Source organism: Montipora capricornis, unplaced genomic scaffold, assembly GCF_036669925.1.
Source record: "Montipora capricornis isolate CH-2021 unplaced genomic scaffold, ASM3666992v2 scaffold_459, whole genome shotgun sequence".
NCBI classification, from domain to species: Eukaryota; Metazoa; Cnidaria; class Anthozoa; order Scleractinia; family Acroporidae; genus Montipora; species Montipora capricornis.
In genome coordinates this window covers 71,424-96,317 of record NW_027180194.1, presented here as the reverse complement: position 1 = coordinate 96,317, position 24,894 = coordinate 71,424, and the positions used below count along the sequence as shown (strand labels likewise).

General features: G+C 40.9%; 2 protein-coding genes and 1 pseudogene across 2 annotated transcripts in view; all 3 read left to right on the top strand.

Moving 5' to 3' along the window:
* The window catches only part of LOC138036109 (bone morphogenetic protein 1-like), a 33,750-nt gene that overhangs the window by 3,334 nt on the left and 5,522 nt on the right, over positions 1-24,894 (top strand). Inside the window, exons 2-5 of the mRNA XM_068882467.1 lie at positions 5,860-6,057; positions 10,720-10,925; positions 13,660-13,824; positions 14,648-14,672. Of these exons, the coding sequence (XP_068738568.1) occupies positions 5,860-6,057; positions 10,720-10,925; positions 13,660-13,824; positions 14,648-14,672 (594 nt within the window). The remainder of the gene's footprint in view (positions 1-5,859; positions 6,058-10,719; positions 10,926-13,659; positions 13,825-14,647; positions 14,673-24,894) is intronic.
* LOC138036104 (uncharacterized) lies at positions 596-2,003 on the top strand (annotated as a pseudogene).
* On the top strand, positions 17,104-24,764 carry LOC138036114 (uncharacterized). Its single transcript, XM_068882471.1, is given in 1 exon segment — positions 17,104-24,764. A coding segment is annotated over 1 exon segment (5,430 nt). The 5' UTR covers positions 17,104-17,775; the 3' UTR covers positions 23,206-24,764.

Here is a 24,894-nt window from a genome sequence, read left to right as displayed (position 1 = left end):
TCGAAAGTTGATCTGCGCATCCGGTAAAGCGAGGAAGGGAGTGAAAAATAATTTCTGTGTTATTCAAAACACGCGTTATCTACTTATCAATGCGTGACGTCTAAACTTTACAAAAATTTGCATGTGGTACAGTTGACATGGTAACGCAACATGTTTGACAACCAATCATGTCTTTTAATGTTCAGTTCATTTTAATAGAAGGAAACCGAACCGAAACTCAATCAAACCGGCAATTGCAGTTGTTCGAGGAAACCACAAAATGGCTATGATTGATGGTGAAGATTTAATTGAAACAGGAGAAGTCGTTGCGAAAGTAAAGCAGTTTTTGCAATCTGGATGCGCGTGCAGTAAGGGCCCGAAAAGTTGGCTGTGTTCGCGTCAGTTCTCGGAGGACACTGTGCTCGCGAATCTAAACAACTGTCTGGAGCTAACCCATGGCGAACTGCATTTAGTCATACTGGCTAACATCCAAGCATTTAGAAGTATAGAAGTAGTTGGAGAGAAGAGAAAACGATGTTTGTAGTTTTAGCTTTCAGTCAAGAACCATCTGCAAAGATATGTTTTTAAACCTCTATGGGATCACTTATTCCCGATTCCGTAGACTGAAAGAACATTACAAAGAAAACGGTGTATCTTTAAGGGTCCATGGGAACCGAAAGAGACTACCACACAACGCTGTTCCACAGTCCATGACCGAAGAAGTGAAGAACTTCCTGAGCAATTTCGTTGAGGAAAATGCCGTACTTCTACCTAGCAGGATCCCTGGTTTCAAGAATGATGACATCTAGCTGTTATCTTCAATTGAAACCAAAATGTCTGTGTGGTGCGAGTACAAAAAAGTATGTGAGGAAACAGAAAAGCAATCCTTTTGCTACACTAAATTTATCAACCTGTGGCAGGAGTTTCACCCGTCTATCGTTGTTGCGAAGCCTATGTCCGATCTGTGTATAACTTGCCAGCAAAATACATCTAAACTGGTTCAATCTGCCAACCCTCCGGACGGGGAAAAGATTCAATGGGTCCTGGTTCAGCAAGAACATTTGAACTGTGTGCAAACAGAAAGAGATTTGTATAAAAGGGTCTGCCAAGAAGCGAAAATAATTTTTGAAGAAATTGAAGGAAGAGTTGACTTGGATCAACAACATGGAGTCTGTACCCTCGACATTACAATGCATTACTCGTTTGATTTCGCGCAGCTAATCCATATTTCCAGCAATCCAATGCAACCGGGACCCATGTTTATTTTAAGACCCCTCGCAAATGTGGAATTTTTGGTGTCATGTGCTAGGCGATTCCTAGACAGGTGAATTATTTGAATGACGAAGCAAGTGCCGTTGGCAAAGGAGCTAACACTACTATCAGTTACATGCATCATTGCTTTCCAAACCACGGACTTGGTGAGACTCGGGTACATCTTCACGCTGACAACTGTTCAGGACAAAACAAAAACTTGTAATTATTTTATCTGGTATTTATCGTGGAGAACAATCCTTAAGCTCCACGAATCTTTTAATTATTCTTTTCTTATTGCTGGGCATACTAAATTTGGACCGGATCGCTGCTTCGGACTCATCAAGAGAGTGTATAAAGTGAACTTTGTTTCTTCTCTTTACGAGTTTGCCGACATGGTGGATACGTCCAGCACCGTTGGAATCAATGAATCCCAGCTGGTTGGCACACATGATGGAAGAGTCATTGTGCCTGTGTTCAACTGGTCCTCGTATCTCGAGTGATACTTCATCAAACTTCCACACAGAAAAAAATACCATCACTTCAGATTTTTCAAAGACGAGCCAGGAAAACTTTATTTCAAAGAATTCAGTAATTCTCCAGATCAATCCTTGATGCTCTTGAAGAACCGCACTATGTTGCCACCTGAATCTGCGCTCCCATCAGAGATCAGTCCTGAGGGATTAAGTGAAGAACAGAAACAGTACCTCTTTCGCGAGATATGGCAATTTTGCAATTACGGGACAGAAGATCTTGTTGCTCCAGCGCCCTGAAGTTCCTGCCTGAATTAAAAACAGTTCATTTACCCTGCAATGCGGTACAAGGGAAACTCCTGCATGGTTGAGCGTTCGACGATGCACTGCAGATCATTAAAAACGGCTCCTTTAGGAGCCACCAAATCGAATAAAGCTATGACCAACTCATTATACTCTCTCTAAGACCTCAAAACTACCAAGTGAAATACGAAAACAAACGGCAGCAAAAAAGTGCAATTGACTCCAGATAACTCGAATCCTCGGTGACTCGAAGCTCGCGCAAACACAAACCAAAATGATTTTACCTGGAATTGCTCAATACATTTACTACAGTTTCACCCTCAATAACTCTAGCCCCTCCATAACTATTTTTCCCTTCAGGTAATATTCTCTACAACTAATTTACCTTCCAGAAGTCAAACCCCATTTCCAAAGTAAGTCAAACAAAACTCCAAAAAATGAATTTATTTTTATCTGCATTGAGTCAAATTTAGCAGCATGTATCCCTCTTTCTGGTTCAGTTGTGTAATGTGCGATGTTTGCGATCTATTGTTTGCCACTTTCTGGTTCATTTGTGTAAATGATTCCACTGGATTGAAAACGGTACAAAAACAACTCTCCTCGAAATTTCAAAGTTTAGACTTAACATTCGTTAAAAACATCAGAAAATACTCGCGCGAGAGACCTCAAAACTACCAAGTGAAGTACGAAAACAAATGGCAGCAAAAAAGTGCAATTGACCCCAGATAACTCGAATCTTCGGTGACTCGAAGCTCGCGCTAACACGAACCAAAATGATTTTACCTGGAATTGCTCAATACATTTACTACAGTTTCACCCTCAGTAACTCGAACCCCTCGATAACTATGTTTCCCTTCAGGTAATATTCTCTACAATTAATTTACCCTCAAGAAGTCAAACCCCATTTCCAAAGTAAGTCAAACAAAACTCCAAAAAATGAATTTATTTATATCTGCATTGAGTCAAATTTAGCAGCATGTATCCCTCTTTCTGGTTCATTTGTGTAAATGATTCCACTGGATTGAAAACGCTACAAAAACAACTCTCCTCGAAATTTCAAAGTTTAGACTTAACATTCGTTGAAAATATCAGAAAATACTCGCACGAGAAAAGGTCAACAACAATGCATGCTTCAGTTCATCATGTGACTTTTTTCCTCTTTTGTGCTTTCCATTTAACAGAACTGACCGGTCGGCCAGACCGGGCATTTGGAAGAAATAAGGGCCTCTTCATATGAGCCCGGTTAACCGGGCTGGCTCGGTTACCGAGATGAAATTGGTGTCTGTTCATATGGTGACTTTCAGCCCCCTTTCCGAGATGAAAAATTTGAAAAAGTGGTCTTCTTGCAAGGGTTTATCAACAGCGTTGAAAAGCGTTGAAAGCGTTGGAAATCATCAAGAACCGTTGAAAAAAGCAGTTCGGCTACCCATTGGAAGTGTCGGTAAAAAGCATTGGAAAAAATTTCACAAACCGTTGGAAAAAAATTGCAACTCGTCGGAATTTTTTGTGCACCCGTTGAAAGCGTTGGAAAACCCGTTGAAGCCGTTGGATTTTACCCGTTCAACGGAAAACCGTTAGTGTACGTTTTCGCGTGAGAGGTCACATTTACGGTCTCAAAAATGGCCGCCGAGTGATAAAGATAAATGGCGCCAAGGAAATCAAATTTAAATCCCATAGGACATGGTCACACAAATTTCTTCTGTGAGCAACACAATCTAAAGAAAAAAAAAGTTGTCCGTTAAACAACCGGAAAGTTGAATAAAAGATGTTCAGATTGAATGGTTTGCCAAACATTGCAGTCACTACAATTTCTGAAAACTTGAAACACTGAATGGTCACAAAAGAGTCAATGTAACATTAATTTTGTCACATGTAATGTGGCAGATTTCACAGCTGATCAAATTTCACTGAGAATGAAAATTTTCCTAGCATCTTGCAAATTATTTAACTTGAGTGGCCAAAGTTTGCATCTTCAATTCGATTGTGCCCTGTGTTGTCAGAGCTTCTGAAGTATGCTCTACACTGTATTTGTTTGTGAAATTTGATCTTTCTATTTTGGAGCTGCAATGCAAAGAAACTCAACGACTTTTAATTTTCTGTGTGATAATCAGAGGTTTAGCGTTTATCTCGAAATCAAGTGCCTTTTCATTTTAGTAAAAAAATACCGGGTGCAATCTTGAACTTTCCTCTGAGAAGGGGTCACTTACCTGATGAGCATGGGTGCTTATGCAGTAAATAACAGTAATTCACCATGTGAAAGTGGTGAGCAGCATAATGGAATATAGACATTGAAATGTCTCAAAACATCGCAAATCTGTCACCAAGTAAGACACAGTCTTGTGTCTAGAGTCGGCTTTTCTTTTGGCCAGTGCCAAGAACATGGACTCTGGTTAGACCCAAAGCAGGAATTCCACATATCATGGACTTGTGGCTCTTCTGCACATTGTCAGAAATTTGAAACATCGGTCGTCATTACAGTCTGCGACTGCGCGTGCTATTAATTATGGCAGTTGTCCTGGTTGTTCTCCAATAGCGTACGTGCCACCTCTCCTGGATTATCTGTGAGTCTGCCAGATATAAATTGATAAAATCTCCCGGTCTCCTGTATGGGGCATTCAATTTCTTGGATAAAAATGCGTCTGAACCTTTTAAGGTGCTACTATGATGAAATTCACATATTTCCTATCTAAGCCATTTTCAGACAATAGTCATACGCTTTAAGTCTCTATGAGAAGAAGAATGCTGTTTACTATTTTCAAATATCTGTTTTTGTTCCAGAGATATTCAAGTTTTTATAATTATGCAAGTTAGCCAAGTGATGACGTTATTCTTGCTTAATTAAGGTTACCAAAATATTGAAATCAGGTTGAAGGAAAACTGGAAAAGAGTGAGTTGCCATAGGGAACCAATGTACACTGTACCAAGTTTCAACGGTCTCTGCTGCTAATTGGGGAGGGGCAGTGGCCTCATGGTTAGTGCGCTCGCCTCCGGATCAAGTGGTCCGGGTTCAGGTCCTGGATGGGGACATAGTGTTGTGTTCTTAGGCAAGGCACTTTACTCTCACAGTGCCTCTCTCCACCCAGGTGTATAAATGAGTACTAGCGAATTTAATTCTGGGGGTAACCCTTCAATGGACTAGCATCCCATCCAGGGGGGAGTGGAAATACTCCTAGTCGCTTCATGCTATGGAAACCGGAGATAAGTGCCGGCCTGATGGGCCTTCTAGGCTTGTAGCAAACTTTACCTGCTGCAAATTTACCGAGATACGTGTAGCTCTGTTATATAATCTTGATGTTATATTGACTAGTCCTTATTTGTACTCTATTCTTGTCTAAAGCGATTTTCAAATGAGTGTCATAAAACCAAAACCAAAGTAATTACTTTGGCCAATCAAAAAGGACGGACACAATCCAGTAAACCAATCAAAACTCGAAGTAATTGCACGTAGCCGACACAAAGCGCGGGAAAATGTGCATGCGCGAGCCACGATTGGTTTTGGTTTCACTTCTGATTGGTTGAAAAAGTGGCGCGAGAACTTTGAACCAATCACTGAGTGAAGTAATCATAAACCAAAGTAATTCACTAATTACTTTCGATACTCAATTGAAAACCGCTCTATTGGTAGTAACTAATTAAGTTACAGTAATCATGGTAATTTGCCACATAAATGACAAGTCATCTACAAAAGCAATTTTTTGTATTTGACATCTTTCATTTGTCACGTAAAAGTTAATATGCCAGCGTTTCAGCAAATGCTGTACTAGTACATGACTTGTACGTAAAGAGACAAAGTGTCTGTTTGTTTAATATTATGCTTACGCTGTAGCTAATCCCTTTTGTTTTAATTTTCTAGCCTTGATGCTATTCAAAAGAATGCATCAATTGGAAAATTCTGTTCCTGTTCAAATGTTTCCCTGCCAAAGATCTACTCATTTGATAATTACTTGAGGCTGGTGTTCAAGTCTGATCAGTCAATGAAAGGTGCTGGTTTTGAAGCTAATTACACCTCAGATAACAATGTGACAAAGCTTGATCCTTCAACAAATTGCAGGTATGTTGGAACATTGGAAGGAATTATAGCGGTGTGTGGCTTGCGGAAATGAAAACACTGAGCGCTTACCATTTGAATGGAATTTTCAATAATTCCAGAGAGAATTCAAATGGCACGGTTCATCCTGGTGGAATGTTTTCGGGTAAAAGGTAATACCTGTTGAGGTATTCCCTTTTTCTGGCTTTGACCGGAATGCCCGGAAATTTCCGTACCATATTTGTCCACAATTACAAGTGCCAGAGAAAATAGACCGTTTCATTTGTTTTTCAATTGGAACAACCCGTTTTTCTGGCAAATGATACGGCACATTCCCATTTTCTCTTTCTAAGTACAGTGCTTACATTCATTTTGAAGTCTTTTGTCATTCATTTTAAAGTCTTCTGTCGGCTTTTGTCCACTGTGATTGTTATGCCCAAGACAACATTATTATGTTAATTTTGAATAAATTACTTAGCTGGAACTTGGCTCAAAATCTTTGACCCAATTGTGCTGTATAAGTCGAGGGCGATTTTTGGAGCTTCTTTTGAGGCCATAAAAGGTCGACTTATGCACAGGTAAATACGGTATGTGTCATGTGTACATTATGCTAAGTAGTTGGCTCCACGTGTAGCAGCCATGCTAGAGTTGCAATAAATGGGAAAGAATGTAAAACAATTGGTTGTCAGAAGTTGGATGTGAATAGAAGGTCCGAAGACTCAGTAGCAACAAACTGTAAGTTACTTTTTAAGTACTGACTTAGCAACAAGCTGGATTAAAGCAAGTACAGCTGTAGTAATGAGCGATTTAATTGGTTTTGAATTGCAGAAAAGCGATTGGACTCCGGGTCCCGATTTGACACAAAGGCTGAAACACTTCAAGCAAAAGTGTGACGGCCCCTCTGAAATCAAGGACTAATGAACAGAAATGCAAATATATACTCCTTTGAAAGGTTACGTTTATACAAACGTTGCCCGTGTAGCACTTATATTTTAAACAGAATTAACTGAAGACCACCGTGGTCAGAGTTTTTCTCTGTCCTTGTGTGGGCCCAGTTCCATCAGTAGGGCTAAAGTTCACATGGTTCATATGGGATAGAAATCTAGCACTTCTCGTTACACCACACTCACTTCAGTTAATTGTATATACTCCTTTGGACTGGGTATTACAGATTAGATCTCTACAGATCTGAAGCTTTTGTGGCCAATTTCCCCCCCCCCCCCCCCCCACAATGTTGTTTGCATGAGAGTTTCTGTGCCCATTTGCCAAAACAACATTGTGGAAGGGCAAGGTATTGCAAAGTGTTTCAACCATAATTTTGTCCGAGGCTGTTGTCAATTGCATGTTCATACCATTACTATATCCTGTAGGAGGTGAATTAATGCCTGTCAAAGAAATAAATTTATAAAAGCTTTTAACTCGACTTTCACGTCTTCTCTGATAAGAATGATAAAATGAATGAGATTTGTCAAAATGAATTTTAATCTTGAGCTTACAAGAATATGTCTTGAATTAGTTCAATTTTGGGGAAAAAAGTAGCCGATGCTTTTCATCCAGTGTTGGTATTTTTATTGAAACTACTGGCTGGAAATTAGTCAAGGCAACTGTTTTACTTTCTTTCACATTTATTATAACTCTAATATGGCCGCTACACGTGGAGCCGAACTACATTGTACTTTGCATAATGTACACGTGACACGTAACATGTGACCTATAGTGTGACATCCCCCTCTTTGCAACAATGCATAGGGTAATACAGATCTTCAATGAGGTGATACTAAATTAATCAATATAGGACTTAACTGTAACAACGAACAACAGCGCTTTTCAAATTAATGTTCAATTCGACCTAACTTACATGTAAATCTGTAATGCGAAACAACAGCACTCGTATAAATGCTCAGCTTATCTGGTGGTTTAAATGTCCGCCCGGATCTGGTCCAACACCCGCCACTTGTCTCTGGGAAAAGCTCGATCCTTGCAAGGGGTCTTGGCTCTGGGCTGTGTCCTGGTGGTTGTCTGCACTCGCAGATGGCTTCATTTCCCTGGATGGTGATGGTGGTCTTGTGACTGCTGTGGGTACTTGGACTGGTGTGGGACTGTGTGCACCGGAACTTGTTGCGTCTGGACTGAGATGTGATCTTGTGCCTCAGTATACATCTTCTGTGGTACTGTTTTTGACAATGTATGATCGAGGTTCTTTTGCTGCTCTCAAGATGGTTCCTGGTTTCCAGGTCTTTGTATGGCAGGGTTTGAGCCAGAGCGTGAAATTGCGACAGTCTCCCCCTTGCAGGACAATTTGTCCCTTAACATTACACGGCCAGGCCATAAATGTCCCCCAAAGTCAAAACTAAATGGAGGAAGTTTATGCAAATTCATACCAATCAGAAAACCAGGATGGTGTAATATTAAAAATACTGTCTTTACCATACATTTAGAGGACCCTTTTGTTTTTGGATAATGGTGGAAACTGGTAAGGTGCTCAATACCATAAGATTCTGTAAAATCTTTGAATTCCTTAGAGCTGTACTGTGATCCATTGTCGGTAACCAGCTGGGATGGGATGCCATGTTCTGCAGAGATGCTCTTAAGGTGATTCACTATTGCCTGTGAGGAGGTGCTAGTGAGCTTTCTGACATACAGTAATGGATTTCAAGCCGTGGTAGCTGGCTATTGGCTGCTGCAGGTTGAGGTGAAAATATAGACAGTGCATCTGCAATTGGTACAGTGTTGTACGTCAGTGCCTTTGGTTGCTGGGCAACTACAGGTCGCATGCTTTGCATGGCTTCTACTTCACTGCTATCTGGCCTCACACCTTGTGGGGTCCAGGTGTGTCCAAAGAAACGGAGCTCCTGACATTTAAATTGCAGCTTCTCTTCATTGAATATGATGCCCTTCTGCCGGGCTCGCTCCATCAGGTTGGCTAAAATTCTTGTCATGTCCCTGCTATCTGTGGAACCAAAGATGAAGGTATCATCTGCTATGCCTGTGTGACACCCCGAAGCCTTCAAGTGCTGAGTCAAGCTGTTTCTGGAATAAATCCTGGGAAACAATGAGGCCAAAAGGAGGCCAGGTGAATCAGAACTTTCCAAAGGGGGTACCAAATGCATTAAGGTACAAGCTGGGTTCATCCAGTGGGATGTGCCAATACCCTTTCTTAGCATCTACTAAGGGTGAAGAACTTGGCATTGCTCAACTGGGTCACCACCTCATCTTACCATGTCGTAACTCTGACAGGACGATGCTGTTCACCCAGTCTGTGGGTGTGTCAACCCTGGTATAACACATAACTCTAGCATCTTGTCAACCTCTTGTTTACAGAGCTCTAGCAGATTGACTGGTACTGACTGTGGAGGGTGGACTGCTCTGCCCCAGGTTCAAGGGTTGTGTGATAAAATTATGGTTTCATAATTTTTATGGAATTCTTGAAATCCATCAAAACGATCTTGGATGCAAAAGAGGAGTGTCTCTTTTGGGTTGGGTTGGTTGCTTTGTTTCAAGCTTTGAAGGCAAAAGCATTCAATATGCAAATGTAATTTGACTGGAGTTTCACATTTTCTTCCAGTTGCTTCTAATATTCTAAGCATTTTTTGCTCCTCTTCAGACAAGTTCCATGTGCTATATATAGTACTATTCAAAGGTACATAGGGATAGGGACTGTCACAGACTGCAGCTCTCACAGCTCATATGTTAGAGCAGTGCCGTGGAATCACACAGTCATGAGTTTGAGTCCTGTTTTTTTTTTTTTCATGGTTCATGTGGAACTTGCTGAGAGATGTCAATTCAAAGGCAATGCTCCCCTTAAGTACCATGCAAATGGTGTAGTCCTTGGTTCAACTCCTCCTTAGAAGGCAGGATGGGGTAGTAGTCATCATCCACACTTTCCATCCTAATCTGCCATTGTGTGGATTGAAGACCATTATTTCCCATTATTGGAACTCCTATCAAAGCCCCCCTTAAGTCCCGGCTGACAGTGAAATCAAAGAAAGTGCCCCAGCTGACCACCAAGCACTGGAGTTAAGTTTTAGTGGTGCGCCGTGCGCCAAAGGCTCTCACTCAGAGCACCGTTGGTAAGAAAAAATGTTAACGCATCTGTACCCCGCCATGTATGCCAACCTCAAACTCTAGTGCAACCTGTGTTTCATGGTGGGAATATCTTTGATATTGGACATCCATGTTGTGGTTAATTGACACCTGTCAAAACAAAGTACATGTATCTGCTGAACAGGTACTGGTTTTTGATTGGATCGCAGGCTCAGGTCAGGCTTGGCTAAATCTATATAGTTAATACCCTTTTAATAAGTCTAATATATGCCGTTTTCCGCTAATGGCGTCAAACTCATGCTTTTAAAATTTATTCAGAAATGTACAAAGGCTTCAAATAAGAAAAGAAATCTGAAAAGTTTTAGGTACATTTCTAAATAAAAAAATAATTTGAAAGCAAGAGTTCGACGTCATTAGCGGAAAACGGCATATATTAGACTTATTAAAAGGGTGTACATATTATTCCTCCTGAAGGCACACTTCTTAAGGTTTATCAAAATTCAGAGTGCATTATTTTAAACTGTACTTGAACATCAGGACATAACTGAAACTCCAGTGCTTGACATAATAATTTTATTATGCATCAAGCTATCTGGCTCAAAATAACTAACAATGTTAATGTACATTACAATGTCTATACAGCACAAAATTGATTGGATCTTCGAGTGGAACAGTGCTTACCCCCAACTGGCCTCTCCAATACCTTCCCACTACTTCCTGTGTTTGGACACTCCAGATTCCCAAGTCAAGGGACCTCCGCATCTTTTTTGCAAGCTTTCATCTGGAAGTAAATTTTCTTTGTAAGCCTAACAAAGGCCCACTTTCAAGTGATGATATTACTATAAGTGGTGAGTAAAACCAAACCGTAGCTAAATGTTATCATGGTCCTGGAACGACAACCCGTTACACTTTCATGGTACCTTGTAACCTTTTGAGCGTTTAGGCATTTTTCACTACGTGGAATAGACCTTACCACACCACATTGGTTGGGGGGCAAACACAGCTTATAATTATTACATGTACGGTTAATTTATGGGAATTTTGCATACTTTCAACAATTATACCTAAACATAAAAAACTTTCAACCATTATAAATGCTGTAAGGTCTGACAGTTGTGGATAGCGAGAATACCTCTCAAAAAGCACTTCTACTGAGATAAGTTTTGTGAAGTATGGTGACTTGAATCACGCTGTAATGACGATAAATAAAATTTGTGAATTTTATATTAAACCCATGCAATCAAAATTATGCAAACTAAACTTTGAAGCGACGTGAGGAGATTTCTAATATCCAATTTTCAGACATTGTGCCTCGTGCAATGAACTAATTTTCCGTTGAATGATATCAATAAAATGACTACAAATAATGATTTTAAAATTGAAGAAAATAAGATTTCGTTGCCCTGATAAATGCTTGGTTGCACATTATGCAATCACATGGTATTGGAGCTTGAGTATCCTTTACTTCTAAGTGTGCATCTGTGGTTTTTTGTGCAAGTTGGACATTGACAATAGAAAACCAACAAATGAGTCAGGTGCTGCATACAGTAATTCTAGGGAATATATTTTCTACAGTCAACTCTCTCAACGGACACCTGGTGTTGGTGCTGGTCATGGCCGTTTCTTAGTCATTTTACCATAACCAAACTCTCTATAAGACGGACACCTCCATAATACAGACAACGGACACATTGAAATCATCAACGGACACTTGTGAGGTGCTGAATGTGACCGCAAATTATGATTTAGGGAAGAAAAATTGTACATGACTCTTTAACACCAGACGTTTAATACATACAGTACAAGTTAAAATTAAATCAGTCATTGTCCCATTCAAAAAAGAACTTGGAGGTGACAACTGAATTGTATCGTAATCTAAAACAGGTAGGTTTCGTTCAAGTAAACAACTTAAAACAAACTTTAAACAGACGTGTATTCACTGTACACAGGTACAGCATTCATTTTTTAAATGAATGCGTAATTCAACCTTTGGTTGCAATGTTTTTCAAATAAACTATCTACAGGGGGTCATGTTACTTCGAATCTCTATAAGCCGGACACCTCTCTAAGATGGACAGCTGAGGCCGGTCCCGATGGTGTCCGTCTTAGAGAGAGTTGACTGTATTAATTTTTTTGGTTGGGTTGCCCAGGCTTTTCATTTTACCAAGAACTGGTCTCCCGGTAAACGTTCTGGTCGTCTGGGACAAGGGGACGACTGATAATTTCAAGCACTGTGTAAATAACTTGTCACAGGTGTGTACAGGGTGTAAGATTTGATGATTTATTTTGAATTGGAACATGGAGATCTTAATGGATTTAGAAACCCTAAAAGGTACAGTAGTGCATAAAACGCTGGAACAATGTTCAGTTTGTAAGTCCCTTTAATACCACATTTGCTAGCAAGCGCTGTATGAGTCAACAATTAAAAAAAGTGATTTCAGAGAGGAAGGGAGAGAGAGAGGAAAAAAATAAATAAGTTATTTACCAGCTAAGTGTTGGTCCGCATATAAAAAAACTATGACCGTAGTCGCAGTTTTTCGCTATACGGACCTCCCAGCTGGCAAATAACATATATTTATTTGTGCTTTGTTTGGCTTATATGCAGATACATTGTACAGTGTATGTGTATGTGTGTCTATGTTTTGTGCAAATCCAAAATTGATAAGTAGGAGGGGGGCTATCTCAAAAGTGACGCTACCTTCCCAACACTTTTGTGCAGGGTTGTAGGCTTAAAATTAAGATAGCGATTCGTGATTGGCTAGCAGCGCGAACGTGACTCGATTCAGGACACAACTTTATTGGATGAGCAGCAAAACACTGCAACATTGTCGCGTCGAGTAGAATTGTTGGTCGCAATGCTTGGTCAAAAGCAAACTCCATCCAACACTTGATTGAAGAAAATATATTAGACTAACATCCTCCAACATGGGTGGCCAAACGGTCGAACAATGTTGGATCGAAGTTGGAGCGTTGAATCCTACTTTGTTCGATAGTTTGGGCAGGGCTTTAAACTGATAATGTTTGGCCAACGTAATTATTTATTCGCGGTGTTGGACATGTGGCAAAATGAACCAGCAATGTTGGACCAACATCATTACTATTCATTACTATTGATGATGTTGGGCGGCTAACAGTGTGGGCCACTATTATCATGGGTTGATGAGGTTTGGCACATGGTTAAACAAACTAACAATGTGAGCTCGATTCAGCATTAATTAAAAATAATTTGTTGGGATGTTGGACTAGCGACTGAAGGAACAATCATTGTGGTAACATTAAGGTCAACATACTTAGTGGTTGATGATGTTGGACACATCACTAAACAAACCAACAATGTGGACCAAAAACTATTATTGGTTGATGAAGTTTGGCACCTGATTAAGCAAATCAACAGTGTGGGTTAACATTTTTGGTCATTGGGATGTTGGACTAGTGGCTAAAGGAACAATCAATGTGTCATTATTTGTTGAGCTAAGAATTTGTTGACGATGTTGGACTTGCCCAAATTAAACCACTTGTGTTTTACTTTAGAGACCCTAAAATGAAAAAAAAAAAAAATCATTGTCATGTTTTCTCTTCAAGGTAACACCACTGAGGGCAGTAGTTTAACCAGGAGAAGGATCTGTGAAATGCCCGACATTCGATATTTCGCTGTCAGGGATGTGAAAACTTTGCAAATAAATTTTGAATCTAATTCGGATAAAGAGGGCACAGGAGCTGTTATTGGCTATGCTACGTACTCCCAAGGTGATATACATTATATAGATTTTTCTTTTCTGTAAGCATGTCCGTTGGTTAATTTAAAAAAATCTTTACACTAAATTAGGCTCTGCATTTCAAAAATCTTGTTACCGGTACTTCCAGAACTCTCTGGAAGAAGGATGCTTCAGATATTGATAAATAAATGCTTTTTATTTTTTTTCTGAAGCATCTCAGGGGGCTGGAATCTGATTGGCTAGTAGGGTGCCCGTAACCAGTTCAGCTTTTTTAGATACGGAAATGGCTTGGCTTGGAAATGGTAATGTAGGAATCCTTTACTGATAAAATTATCATTACATTACAGACAAGGTGATTTGAGCAAAAACAGCGTTTATCTAAAAACAAAATCGGGCTGATGTTTTTATAAACAAATTGTGATTTTGAGACGGCAATACCACATTATATTGACGGCTAGATGGGAGAAAATATATTCCGAAATTTCAGTTCTTTCTACCTGCGAAACGTATTTGTTTGCGTACGTCAGCAACCCAATTCAGTGCAACGACGTCAATTTAAACATTAGAACCAATCACAGGCTGCAAAAGTGAGACGGCAATACTACAAAATATTGACGGCTCGCGCATAGGCAAAACTATAAGAAGATCGCGATACTCAAGATTACCCAAATGCAATCCGTTGTTATCGTATTCATTTGTGTACATCCATGCTTCTCGTTCCTTTTGTGGTACATATTTCTTTTTTGTCGTTCATGGCCCTTGAAGTATTACTTGTTCTGTCTTGTATAATATGTGAATACCTTTAGACTTTCAGAGCAATTTGTTGTTAACATTATGGAAAAATTTTGTTACAGGCATCGTGGGATCAGAAGAATCTGGGTAGGTAAAAATAGTTATTAATTTTATTAATTGATGTATCAGTGAGGACAATGACAACTCCGAGTCCTCGACCAGGCTTGTGTAGTGTAACAAATACCATCTTCTGTGCAAATGACGTTTCTCACTCACTTTAAAACTGGTGTGGTTGGGTCACTTCTCTTTCCTGGGATAGTGTCTGTGTGTCTTCAAAGGTCATTCAAGTGTGGTAGAGGTCCCCTGCCATGGTATCGTGAATAAATTACAAGAGAAGAAAGAGGCTAGCAGTGAAACCAACAGACCCAGACTAGCCAAGACATAATCTACATGTTTACCAATCAGCAAAATTAAATTGATTAAAGTAGTGTTGACGAACGTTCACTTACATGTACACTCGATGACTAAAAGATTTTGACATAATTATGTGAAAAGTAAGTTGCGATGTGTTATTGTTTCGTTGAATTCAGAAGAGCTCATCTTTTCTAACAGTGGACAAAAGTTTTGAGAACAGGGCTGTGGGAATTTCAACACAAAAGCTGATGCAGTCTACATTGTTTGCTGATCGATCGCAATGATAAAGATAAGAATAGTTTTCTATCGTTTTTCTTTCCGTTGCAAGGAAATTACGGTTGACTTTTTTTAAATGCAGGCAGAGAAGTTGACCAGGTCTTTGAGAGTAAAAATTTTATGGTCGACTGGGGAATTTTTTTCTTGTTTATTTGACCTGCAGAATGTCTGTGGAATGTGAGCTTGCGTGACGATCTCCGTAGTTTGTGCGCAACTTGTAGTGCGCAGTTAACGCGACTGTAACGCATTACTGCATGCCATACTTAAGATCTTATGGCGACAAAAGGCCGGCAAAGAATGGCACATTTCTTTCCAATTTATCATGAAACGTTAAAGAGAAAGGGGTGGGAGGCTGGAAAAGGTCTGGAAAAGGTAGCTAATCGAGTGGTGGCTGAAAGTTTTGAAAATTCGAGGAAGGCTGGTTTTAGTCAGCGACGTTGTGTAAATTTAATGGGGTTGAGTTTTTAAAATGTTTTTATTACACTACGAACTTCTTAGTTCAAAATGAATGCGTTCTTTTCCTTTACTGTCTTGAAAATAGAGAATTATATTGTCTTACTTATCCACTTGAATTGTGCGGACATACGAGGAAACAACCAGAGATTATATTTTACAAAAACCTTACTCCTGAAGATGAGCATGATGGCAATGCAGAGATATGACACGAAGCACTAAGCAAATAAAGATAACGCTTGCTTGAAACTTCGTTGCTATGCTCGAGAAAGTTTCTTTTACAGAAACCTTTCATTGATCGATCCTGTCTTGGGTTCTAGTCCTTCCCCGACAGGTCACGCTAGAACGTGACAAACGAAGTTCTCTAAGAGCCTCGCAGCATCACATGATTTTACTCGTTTGGATCATCGGTGACCCCTATTTTTTGAGACATAAAACACTTACTCTTCTTAAATTCTACAAAATATAATCAAATGAAAAAATCACAATGTAAGAAGTTCTTTTTTAAATTCTTATTTCCTTGTGTCCTGAATTCCGGAAGCGGTTACAACGGGTAGCGCTTGCGAAAATGCTTGTTGAGGATTAACTCTACTGTTTACGCCATCCCCAGCGGCATACGATTATGTAAAAAACCCGCTCCTATATTTCTGTGCACGGAAACCTTCACTCTAAATTATTCCGATTTTCGACGGATAAGTAGATGACGCTACAACTCGTTATGATGACCCATCTATCGAAATTAGGGCATTTGTCCCTTGCCTTTTTCTCAGAAACAAAGTCGGGGATGCCCCAATTTGTTTTGATTTTTGGAATAAGCAATTTATGACCTAACTTCAGGCGAGAGGTGAAAACAAAATCAATGTGGAAAATGTCCTTAAGGTAGCTGAACACAGTTTTTGATACCTATGTTTCATTTTCCTTTTTCTCTAAAACCCTCCATCCTTTGGTCGCCAAAACTGGTAGCAAGCAAGTTAACAACACGAACTTCGGTTTTTTGATAGTTAAGCTGGCGTTTATGCCGTTGCCATGGCAACATGAATAAATATAAACAGGCCGTTAAAATCGGTTTTGTTTATTTGTAGAAAATCTGGTTGTTAGATTTTCTTTATAATTCGAATGCAACAAGCTTGTAACGATGCTCACTAATTAACACTATTTTAATAATAATTTGACAGAGAGATCTTTAATTATGCCTTGTTGAAGGTTCACTGGAATATCTAGAATTTCCTCTGTTTAAGTTCAAAATTTTTTCAATACTCCGGTTACTTCTTTCGTAAAGTATTTCCGTGCCAAATTTCATTCAATTCTAACGAGTGGTTCTCGAGAAATAGGCTTATTTCGGAGAAAGCAATTCCACATTAATTTTAATCCCAATTTTTTTCCTTACTACGCATGCGCTGCATTAAATTGGGTTCTTTTGCGGTTCTCTCGAGGTTCTATAACAAAGAAAAAACTGCGAATTGCGGAGTTCTTCGCATCGTTACCTTTTCAAACATAAATTTCTCAATAAAACACTAAAACTATCAAAACACTTTGTTTAATTATGAGGAAAAATAGTACAGATAGAGGAAGCATTGAGCAAATAATGATTGTTGTATTTGTTGGGAAACATACCGCGTTACGTAACGCAACACAACGTGCCCTTTAATAATAACTTTATTATACACAGACTCTTAACTTAGCCGGTATTTGTATTTAAAGATGTTAGAAACATTGATCGCCTGTATTTCAATTTTAAAGAGATAAGGATGTATTTTGACAACTTAATTGCTTTCAGTTAATTGCTTTCAGTTAATTGCTTTTGAACGTAACGTGCGCCATGTGTTTTTAGGAGATAAGAATATGACATGTACTTATCATATGCGAATAATAGATATCTTAGACCTTTAAATGCCAAAACAGGAAAGAGTTGTTGTTAGTTGGAATGTATGTACGGTGTGAGCGAACGTTGATTATTGTTGGGAATAAAGAAGGATATACAGTCCAAGTTTCGAGTGTTTAAATTTGAGTGTGGATATTCCCGAACACAGTGGTCCTTCGAACCGGATTCTGGAGTGTACAAGTGTTGACGAACCAGAGTTATTGAACGTTTCGAAGCAAGCTCCAGATGGCTGAAAAGGCGAAAGCAAACGTCGAAAAGAAGACGCGGATAAGGGACGGTCAACGAAACATCGCTAAAAGGTTACTAGACCAAGTCAAGCAAAGACTTAACGATGGAGGTGGAGTGTTAGACAGGCAGTGGGGTAAGGAGTCTTTACAAGCCCTTCAGGAAAAGGTAGACACATTGAAAAGGCTGGATAATCAAATCCTAGACTTCATTGGAGGTTTAGAGTCCGAAGATCTGGACGTTCTAATAGAAAGAGAGATCGAGGAAAGCGATCGCGTCAGAGGAGAGCTGAACCAAGTTGTATTGCGACTGGAGGAGGTTCTGAGCCCAAGCATGCATTCAAGTCCAGCAATTACTGGAGCGTCGTCTCAAAACGAGAGCCCACAGGCCGCGAATCCTGTGCATAACATGAAAGCCAAGCTTCCGAAGCTTGAAGTAAAGAGGTTCAACGGCAGATTGCAAGATTGGCAGGAGTTCTGGGATTCGTTTCAGAGCTCTATTGATGGAAACGACAACCTGTCTGCGGTGGACAAGTTCTCTTATTTGAAAAGTCTGGTACAGGAGCCTGCTAGATCAACGATTGCGGGGTTTGCGCTGACCGCGGTAAACTATGACGCCGCAGTCCAAGCTCTAAAGAAACGCTATGGAAAGGAGATAGCAATCCAGCGAGCGCATGTAAACGATTTACTCAACCTGTCGCCAGTTTACAGTGATCGAGACATTCCTCGCCTGAGGAAATTGTTTGACGAGTGCGAATCGCATTTCAGGGGATTGAAGGCCCTCGGAGTGGAAGAAAACACGTATTCGACAATAGTTGTTCCCGCCATTATGCAGAAATTGCCGGAGAGTTTTCGATTGACGATCACAAGAGGGGAGGAGTTCTTAACCTGGTCAATGGAGCAAATGTTGCAAGCCTTTTTAAAGGAGCTGGAACTGAGAGAGGATCATTTTTATGCAATGACCTCCTCGAAACCTTTGCATCATAATAGACTTGATGGTAAGGACAATCGAGCAAAGGGCGCGACAGCCAACGCCCTGTTTACAAAACAAGAACATGGGAACTGTGCCTTCTGTTTGGGCAAGCATGCCCACGAGGACTGTCAAAGAGTTAAGGATCCTAAGGAACGTAAGAATATTGTTTTTAAATTTGCTAGATGTTTTAAATGTATGAAAAAGGGCCACCGAGCCCGAGAATGTAAGGCATTTGATTTATTATGTAACAAGTGTGGCCAAGCGGGTCACCACGTTTCGTTGTGTGATGTTAGGATTGTGCAATCAGTGCCTCCTGTTGCCGATTTTCAATTTTCGCCCTATGGGCAAAACAAAACTCCGATTACTGCTAGTCCTAGTAGTTTGCATGTAGGAACGGGTGGGCGAGTTGCGTTACAAACCGCGCGTGCAGTTCTCCGTGGGGAGGGCGAGGCGTACAGGGTAAGAGTGTTGTTTGACGCTGGTAGCCATCGTTCCCTTATTACTTCCAAAGCCGCCCAACGCGCGCAGCTTGCCAGAATCCGGCAAGAATGGCTAGGGATCAGTACCTTTGGCCAGCGTTCTAAGGACATGCGTCTAAGAGATGTCGTTGAAGTCAGGGTAAGCCAATTTGGTGGCCATAAGGTTATCCCAATCGAAGCGTATGTAGTGCCAGAAATTTCTAGCATCCAAAATAGTCATGTGGAGTTTGTAAAGGGGGAGTATCCCCACCTTAAGGACTTGTGGTTTTCGGATGTGTGTGTGGGAACGGAGGAGCTAGAAATTGACATTTTGATCGGTGCAGATTGCCTGTGGAGCTTTCAGAAAGATTGTACAATCAGGGGGGGCCTCGACGAACCGGTCGCTGTGGAAACTGAATTAGGTTGGGTTCTGTCAGGTCCAATGAAGAGCCAGTCAAGTGGCCCGGAACCCGTACAAATCAACCTAGTGCAAACTGAGGACAAAGGGAGCTTAGATGTTGATGTGAACCGAATGTGGGATCTGGAAACCATAGGAATCAAGGAACCGGGAAGCGGGGTATATGAAGAATATAGAGACAGCATCTCCTTTGATGGCCAACGATATTCAGTGAAGCTCCCCTGGAAAGAAGGCCACTCAGATTTACCGACGAATTATACCACAAGCTTGCGTCGTCTTAAGAGCCAAGTTGCACGACTGGAAAGGGAACCTGAAATTCTCGCAGAATATACAGCTATAATTGAGGAACAGCTTCATGCGGGAGTAATAGAGAGAGTGGTTGAGTTAGAGGCGGCTCCAAAGGTACATTATCTGCCACACCAAGCCGTGGTGAGGAAAGAGGCCACGACAACCAAGGTAAGGATCGTATACGATGCTTCGTCAAAGTCAACTAAGACGGGCACCTCCTTAAATGATTGTTTGCATGTGGGTCCGTCATTAAACCCGTTATTGTTTGACATTTTGTTGCGGTTTCGAGAGAACAGAGTTGTTCTCGTGGGGGACATAGAGAAGGCTTTTCTTAATGTTGGTGTGGACAAGAGAGACAGGGACTGTCTTCGATTTTTGTGGCTAGAAAACCCCCCAGACATTTCAAGGATTGTAGTTTATCGATTTTGTCGTGTTGTCTTTGGATTGAATGCGTCTCCCTTTTTGCTAAATGCAACCTTGAGGCATCACATTTCGAAGTTTATCGCAGTTGACCCCGAGTTCGTAAAGAAATAGATTGATTCGTTCTACGTGGATGATTTCGTGGGGGGCGGAGCCTCGTCGGGTGAAGTTACCGATTTGTATAGTAAAACGGTCAACCGCATGGCAGAGGGGGGATTCAAGCTCAGAAAATGGCTGACCAATGACGCGAGGGTCAGAGAGAGAATCAAAAAAGATCTGATTGATGGTGTGAAACGCAACCCGGTGTCAGCTGAAAATGTCACGTACGCAAAGTCATCTCTAGGTCTGAAGATGGGAAGTAACGGCCAAAAGGTACTGGGTCTGTCATGGGATTTTGAGGAAGATACCATAACCCTCGAACTGACCGTAATTGCCGAGCGCGCAAAAGATTTACCTGCAACCAAACGAAACATGCTGCGACTCTTGGCAGGGACCTTTGACCCTCTGGGAATGATTAGTCCCATAACTATAACCGCAAAGATTTTGTTTCAGGAAGCATGTCGCCAAAAGATCAATTGGGACGACCCACTTGATGGAGTGATAAAACAAGGCGTTGAAGCGTGGATTAAAAGCTTAATAGAATGTAAACAAATCACGATTGACAGGTGTGTCTACGAGCACGTGCGAGAAGAAGTCTTGGAATGTTCGTTACATGGTTTTGCAGATGCGAGTAAAAAAGCTTACTGCGCAGTTATTTATTTCGTATACCGGACAAAGACAGGTTCGTATTCAAAGATATTAACTTCTAAAACGCGAGTGGCACCGCTCAAAGAGCTGTCCATACCACGACTTGAACTCATAGCATGCCTAATCCTTGCGAAACTGATGTACACAGTGAAGAATGCGCTGAATTCACAAGTAAGTGTTCAGAAAGTAAAATTTTGGTCAGACAGTATGACAGCGCTCTATTGGATCATGAACCATGGTGAGTGGAAACAATTTGTGAGTCACCGTGTCAACGAGATCGTTAAGTTGAGTGAAAAAGAGAATTGGGGGCACTGTCCCAGTGAGCAAATCCCAGCCGACATAGGATCAAGAGGATCGCTGGCAGTAGAGCTCAAAGGGAACGAGATGTGGTGGCGCGGACCATCTTGGTTGATCCAACCGGAAGACCTTTGGCCCAGGCAGAAATCCCTTGTGCCAACTACTGAGACATGTGAAGAGGAAAGAAGGGTCGCCGTTATGACTATCGCAATCAATGAACCTTGTGGAATTGAGAAGGTGGTCGACATCAACAAATTCAACGCACTTCGAAAGCTTTACAGAGTGACTGCGTGGGTCACACGTTTCTGTCACAACATCTCAAGGAAAAACAAGAGTGACAGGAGAGAAGGGCCGCTTGCATTAGAGGAGAGGGTAGAGGCAGAAGAATTGTGGATAAGGGCGGCACAGCGAGAATTGAGAAAGGGGGGCAACTATCAACAGCTTGTCTCAAAATTCGGTCTCCATGAAGATCAGAAAGGCGTTATAAGATGTAAGGGACGACTTGAGCACTCTGAAATGGTGCACGAGGCTAAGGAACCGATCATCCTGCCCAAAGAACACCGACTGACATTACTACAGATTCAGGAGTGTCACGAGAGAGTTCTACACAATGGTGTGAGGAGTACGCTTGCTGAGTTGCGCTCAAGGTTTTGGGTACCGAAGGGGAGACAAGTGGTGAAGCGTGTGATCAGTCGTTGTGTCCCTTGCAAGAAGATTGAAGGCAAATCGTTTACTCAGCCACCGACCGCTAGTTTGCCAGAGTTTAGGGTTAGACCAGCCCCGCCGTTTTCAAAGGTAGGTGTAGATTTTGCGGGACCCTTGTTTGTCAAAGGAAAAGGTTCACAAATGAGTAAGGTTTACTTCGCTTTGTTTACTTGTTGCGTGACACGGGCCGTCCACCTAGAGCTGGTAGAAGATTTGTCGGTGGAAACGTTTAAGCGATGTTTAAGGAGATTCATAGCTAGAAGGGGAATACCTGCCTTAATCGTTTCAGACAACGCAAAGACATTTAAGGGCACAGAGAAACAACTGCGCACACTTTTTCGTCATCCACAGGTGAGAGAAGAAATGCAAAACTACCGAATTGAGTGGCGTTTTAATCTGGAAAGAGCTCCCTGGTGGGGTGGGTTCTTTGAGAGGATGGTGGGTTGTGTCAAGCGATGTCTGAAGAAGGTCCTGGGTAATGCTCGACTGACGTATGATGAACTTTTAACCGTTCTGACGGAGGTAGAGGCGACCTTGAATTCAAGACCCTTAACATATGATTATGATAATCCTAACGAGGGAGAAGTATTGACCCCTGCGCATCTACTCTATGGGAGAAGGTTGTTATCCTTGCCAGAGCAGCCCCGAGAGGAAGATGACGAAGCCGAAACCAGCTACAGGAGGAGGTATAAATATGTTAATGAAACTCTGCAGCATTTTTGGAAAAGGTGGCAAAGGGAGTACTTGACGAATTTGAGGGAGAGTCATGATTGTAACGCCCAGGCAACCGGAAGGGCACCAAAGGTAGGTGATGTAGTGACCGTGTTTGAAGAGGGAGTTAAGAGAAATGGCTGGAAGATGGCAGTGGTGGAGAGCCTCATTGTAGGAAAAGACAAAGAGGTAAGAGGGGCAAACGTACGCGTTATGACGAAGGGGAGGGCAACTCATTTAAGTAGGCCTGTACAAAAATTGTTTCCCGTCGAGATTAGAACCGAGATATCCGAGATCTCAGATGTCTCTAAAGAACGCATTACAAGGCCACAAGGGCGCGACGTTCCTCGCCGTTCTGCAGCGTTGGATGCGGTCTGGAAGACCCGCGCGATGGTAAACCAGCCAAATGACTAAACTCTTTAGTATGTTTGTGCGTTTCTTGACTCAAATTGAGTCAAGCGTGGGGGGAGTGTTGGGAAACATACCGCGTTACGTAACGCAACACAACGTACCCTTTAATAATAACTTTATTATACACAGACTCTTAACTTAGCCGGTATTTGTATTTAAAGATGTTAGAAACTTTGATCGCCTGTATTTCAATTTTAAAGAGATAAGGATGTATTTTGACAACTTAATTGCTTTCAGTTAATTGCTTTCAGTTAATTGCTTTTGAACGTAACGTGCGCCATGTGTTTTTAGGAGATAAGAATATGACATGTACTTATCATATGCGAATAATAGATATCTTAGACCTTTAAATGCCAAAACAGGAAAGAGTTGTTGTTAGTTGGAATGTATGTACGGTGTGAGCGAACGTTGATTATTGTTGGGAATAAAGAAGGATAAACAGTCCAAGTTTCGAGTGTTTAAATTTGAGTGTGGATATTCCCGAACAGTATTGAAGCCATCTTTATTTTTTTTGCAATCCTTGCGCGTGCTGCATTGCGTTCACGTATCATTCACAATGGCACTTCAAGCAAAAAAAGTTTCGGGGAAAGTTATCTAGTACAATTTACTGAAAACTATAAAACGCCCTTTTTCGATGTATCTTAAATTCTACTAGATAACTTTTTGTCATACTCACTAAGACGTTAAAGAATTTAGGGAGATTTCCAACAAAGAAATAAAAACGGTAGGTCACCAACTTAGTTTTTCAGTTAATCTTCAAAAACTGAAATTTAGAGGGCCTTTTTGTAGACCTGGTGTGTTGCCATGGTAACTTATTTGACGTCGTAAGTCCCCTTAAAGTATTACCCAACAAGAGAGTTGCAAAGATATTTATAGTTTGCCTACACTGAAATATCCTTCTTTGGTATCTTTCATCGTTTTACAAACACTATCGCAACGAAAAACGCTTTCGAGCCGCCTTAAGACATTTGAGAATTTAATTTGACAATAACGTACTCAAACAGTTGATATTCTCTTTTCATTAAGAAAATCAAGAAAGGAAAAAGGCGACAACCTGGGCTGCAAACAAACATCAATTGTTGTAATTCAAGAAAACCGTACATCAGTTTTGTAAATCATGCACGCGATGTAGGCCTACAAATCTTTCCTTCACTCACTCAATCACTCGCTCACTCAGACAGCCCCGATGGCATAGTGTGTAGTGCACTTATAAAGTGTACTACCACAAACACAAGCGTTCCCGAGATGTTGTCACAATCATCTCCAGTCCCCCTTCTGTACTCGCGCAGTTTTGTACCCCACTGGAAGTGAAATGCTGCGTCTTTTAATGGCTCAAACTAGGGGAAGAAAAATCAAAAGCAAATTTTTTTGCAGTTATCAGGACAATGGGTACATTCAATCGAACAAATTTAAAAAAATCTCTCATATACAATTTAAGGGTTAGCCCATCATCACATTGTTCTGAGATAGGGTTAACTCTTGTGTTTTACCCACCCAATAACACAGCACCAGTTTCTTTAGGAATCAAACCTGTCAGGTACAGTGTATTCTTCCTCAAGAGGGTTGTTTGAAAAGGCTGCATATGACGGTATAATTGTTATCTCACTTCATCCTTAGATGTAACTCTTACAATCATGGATAAAACTGTTGAGAAAAATATCAAGCATCTTGGTGTGATCACGTGCAAACAAC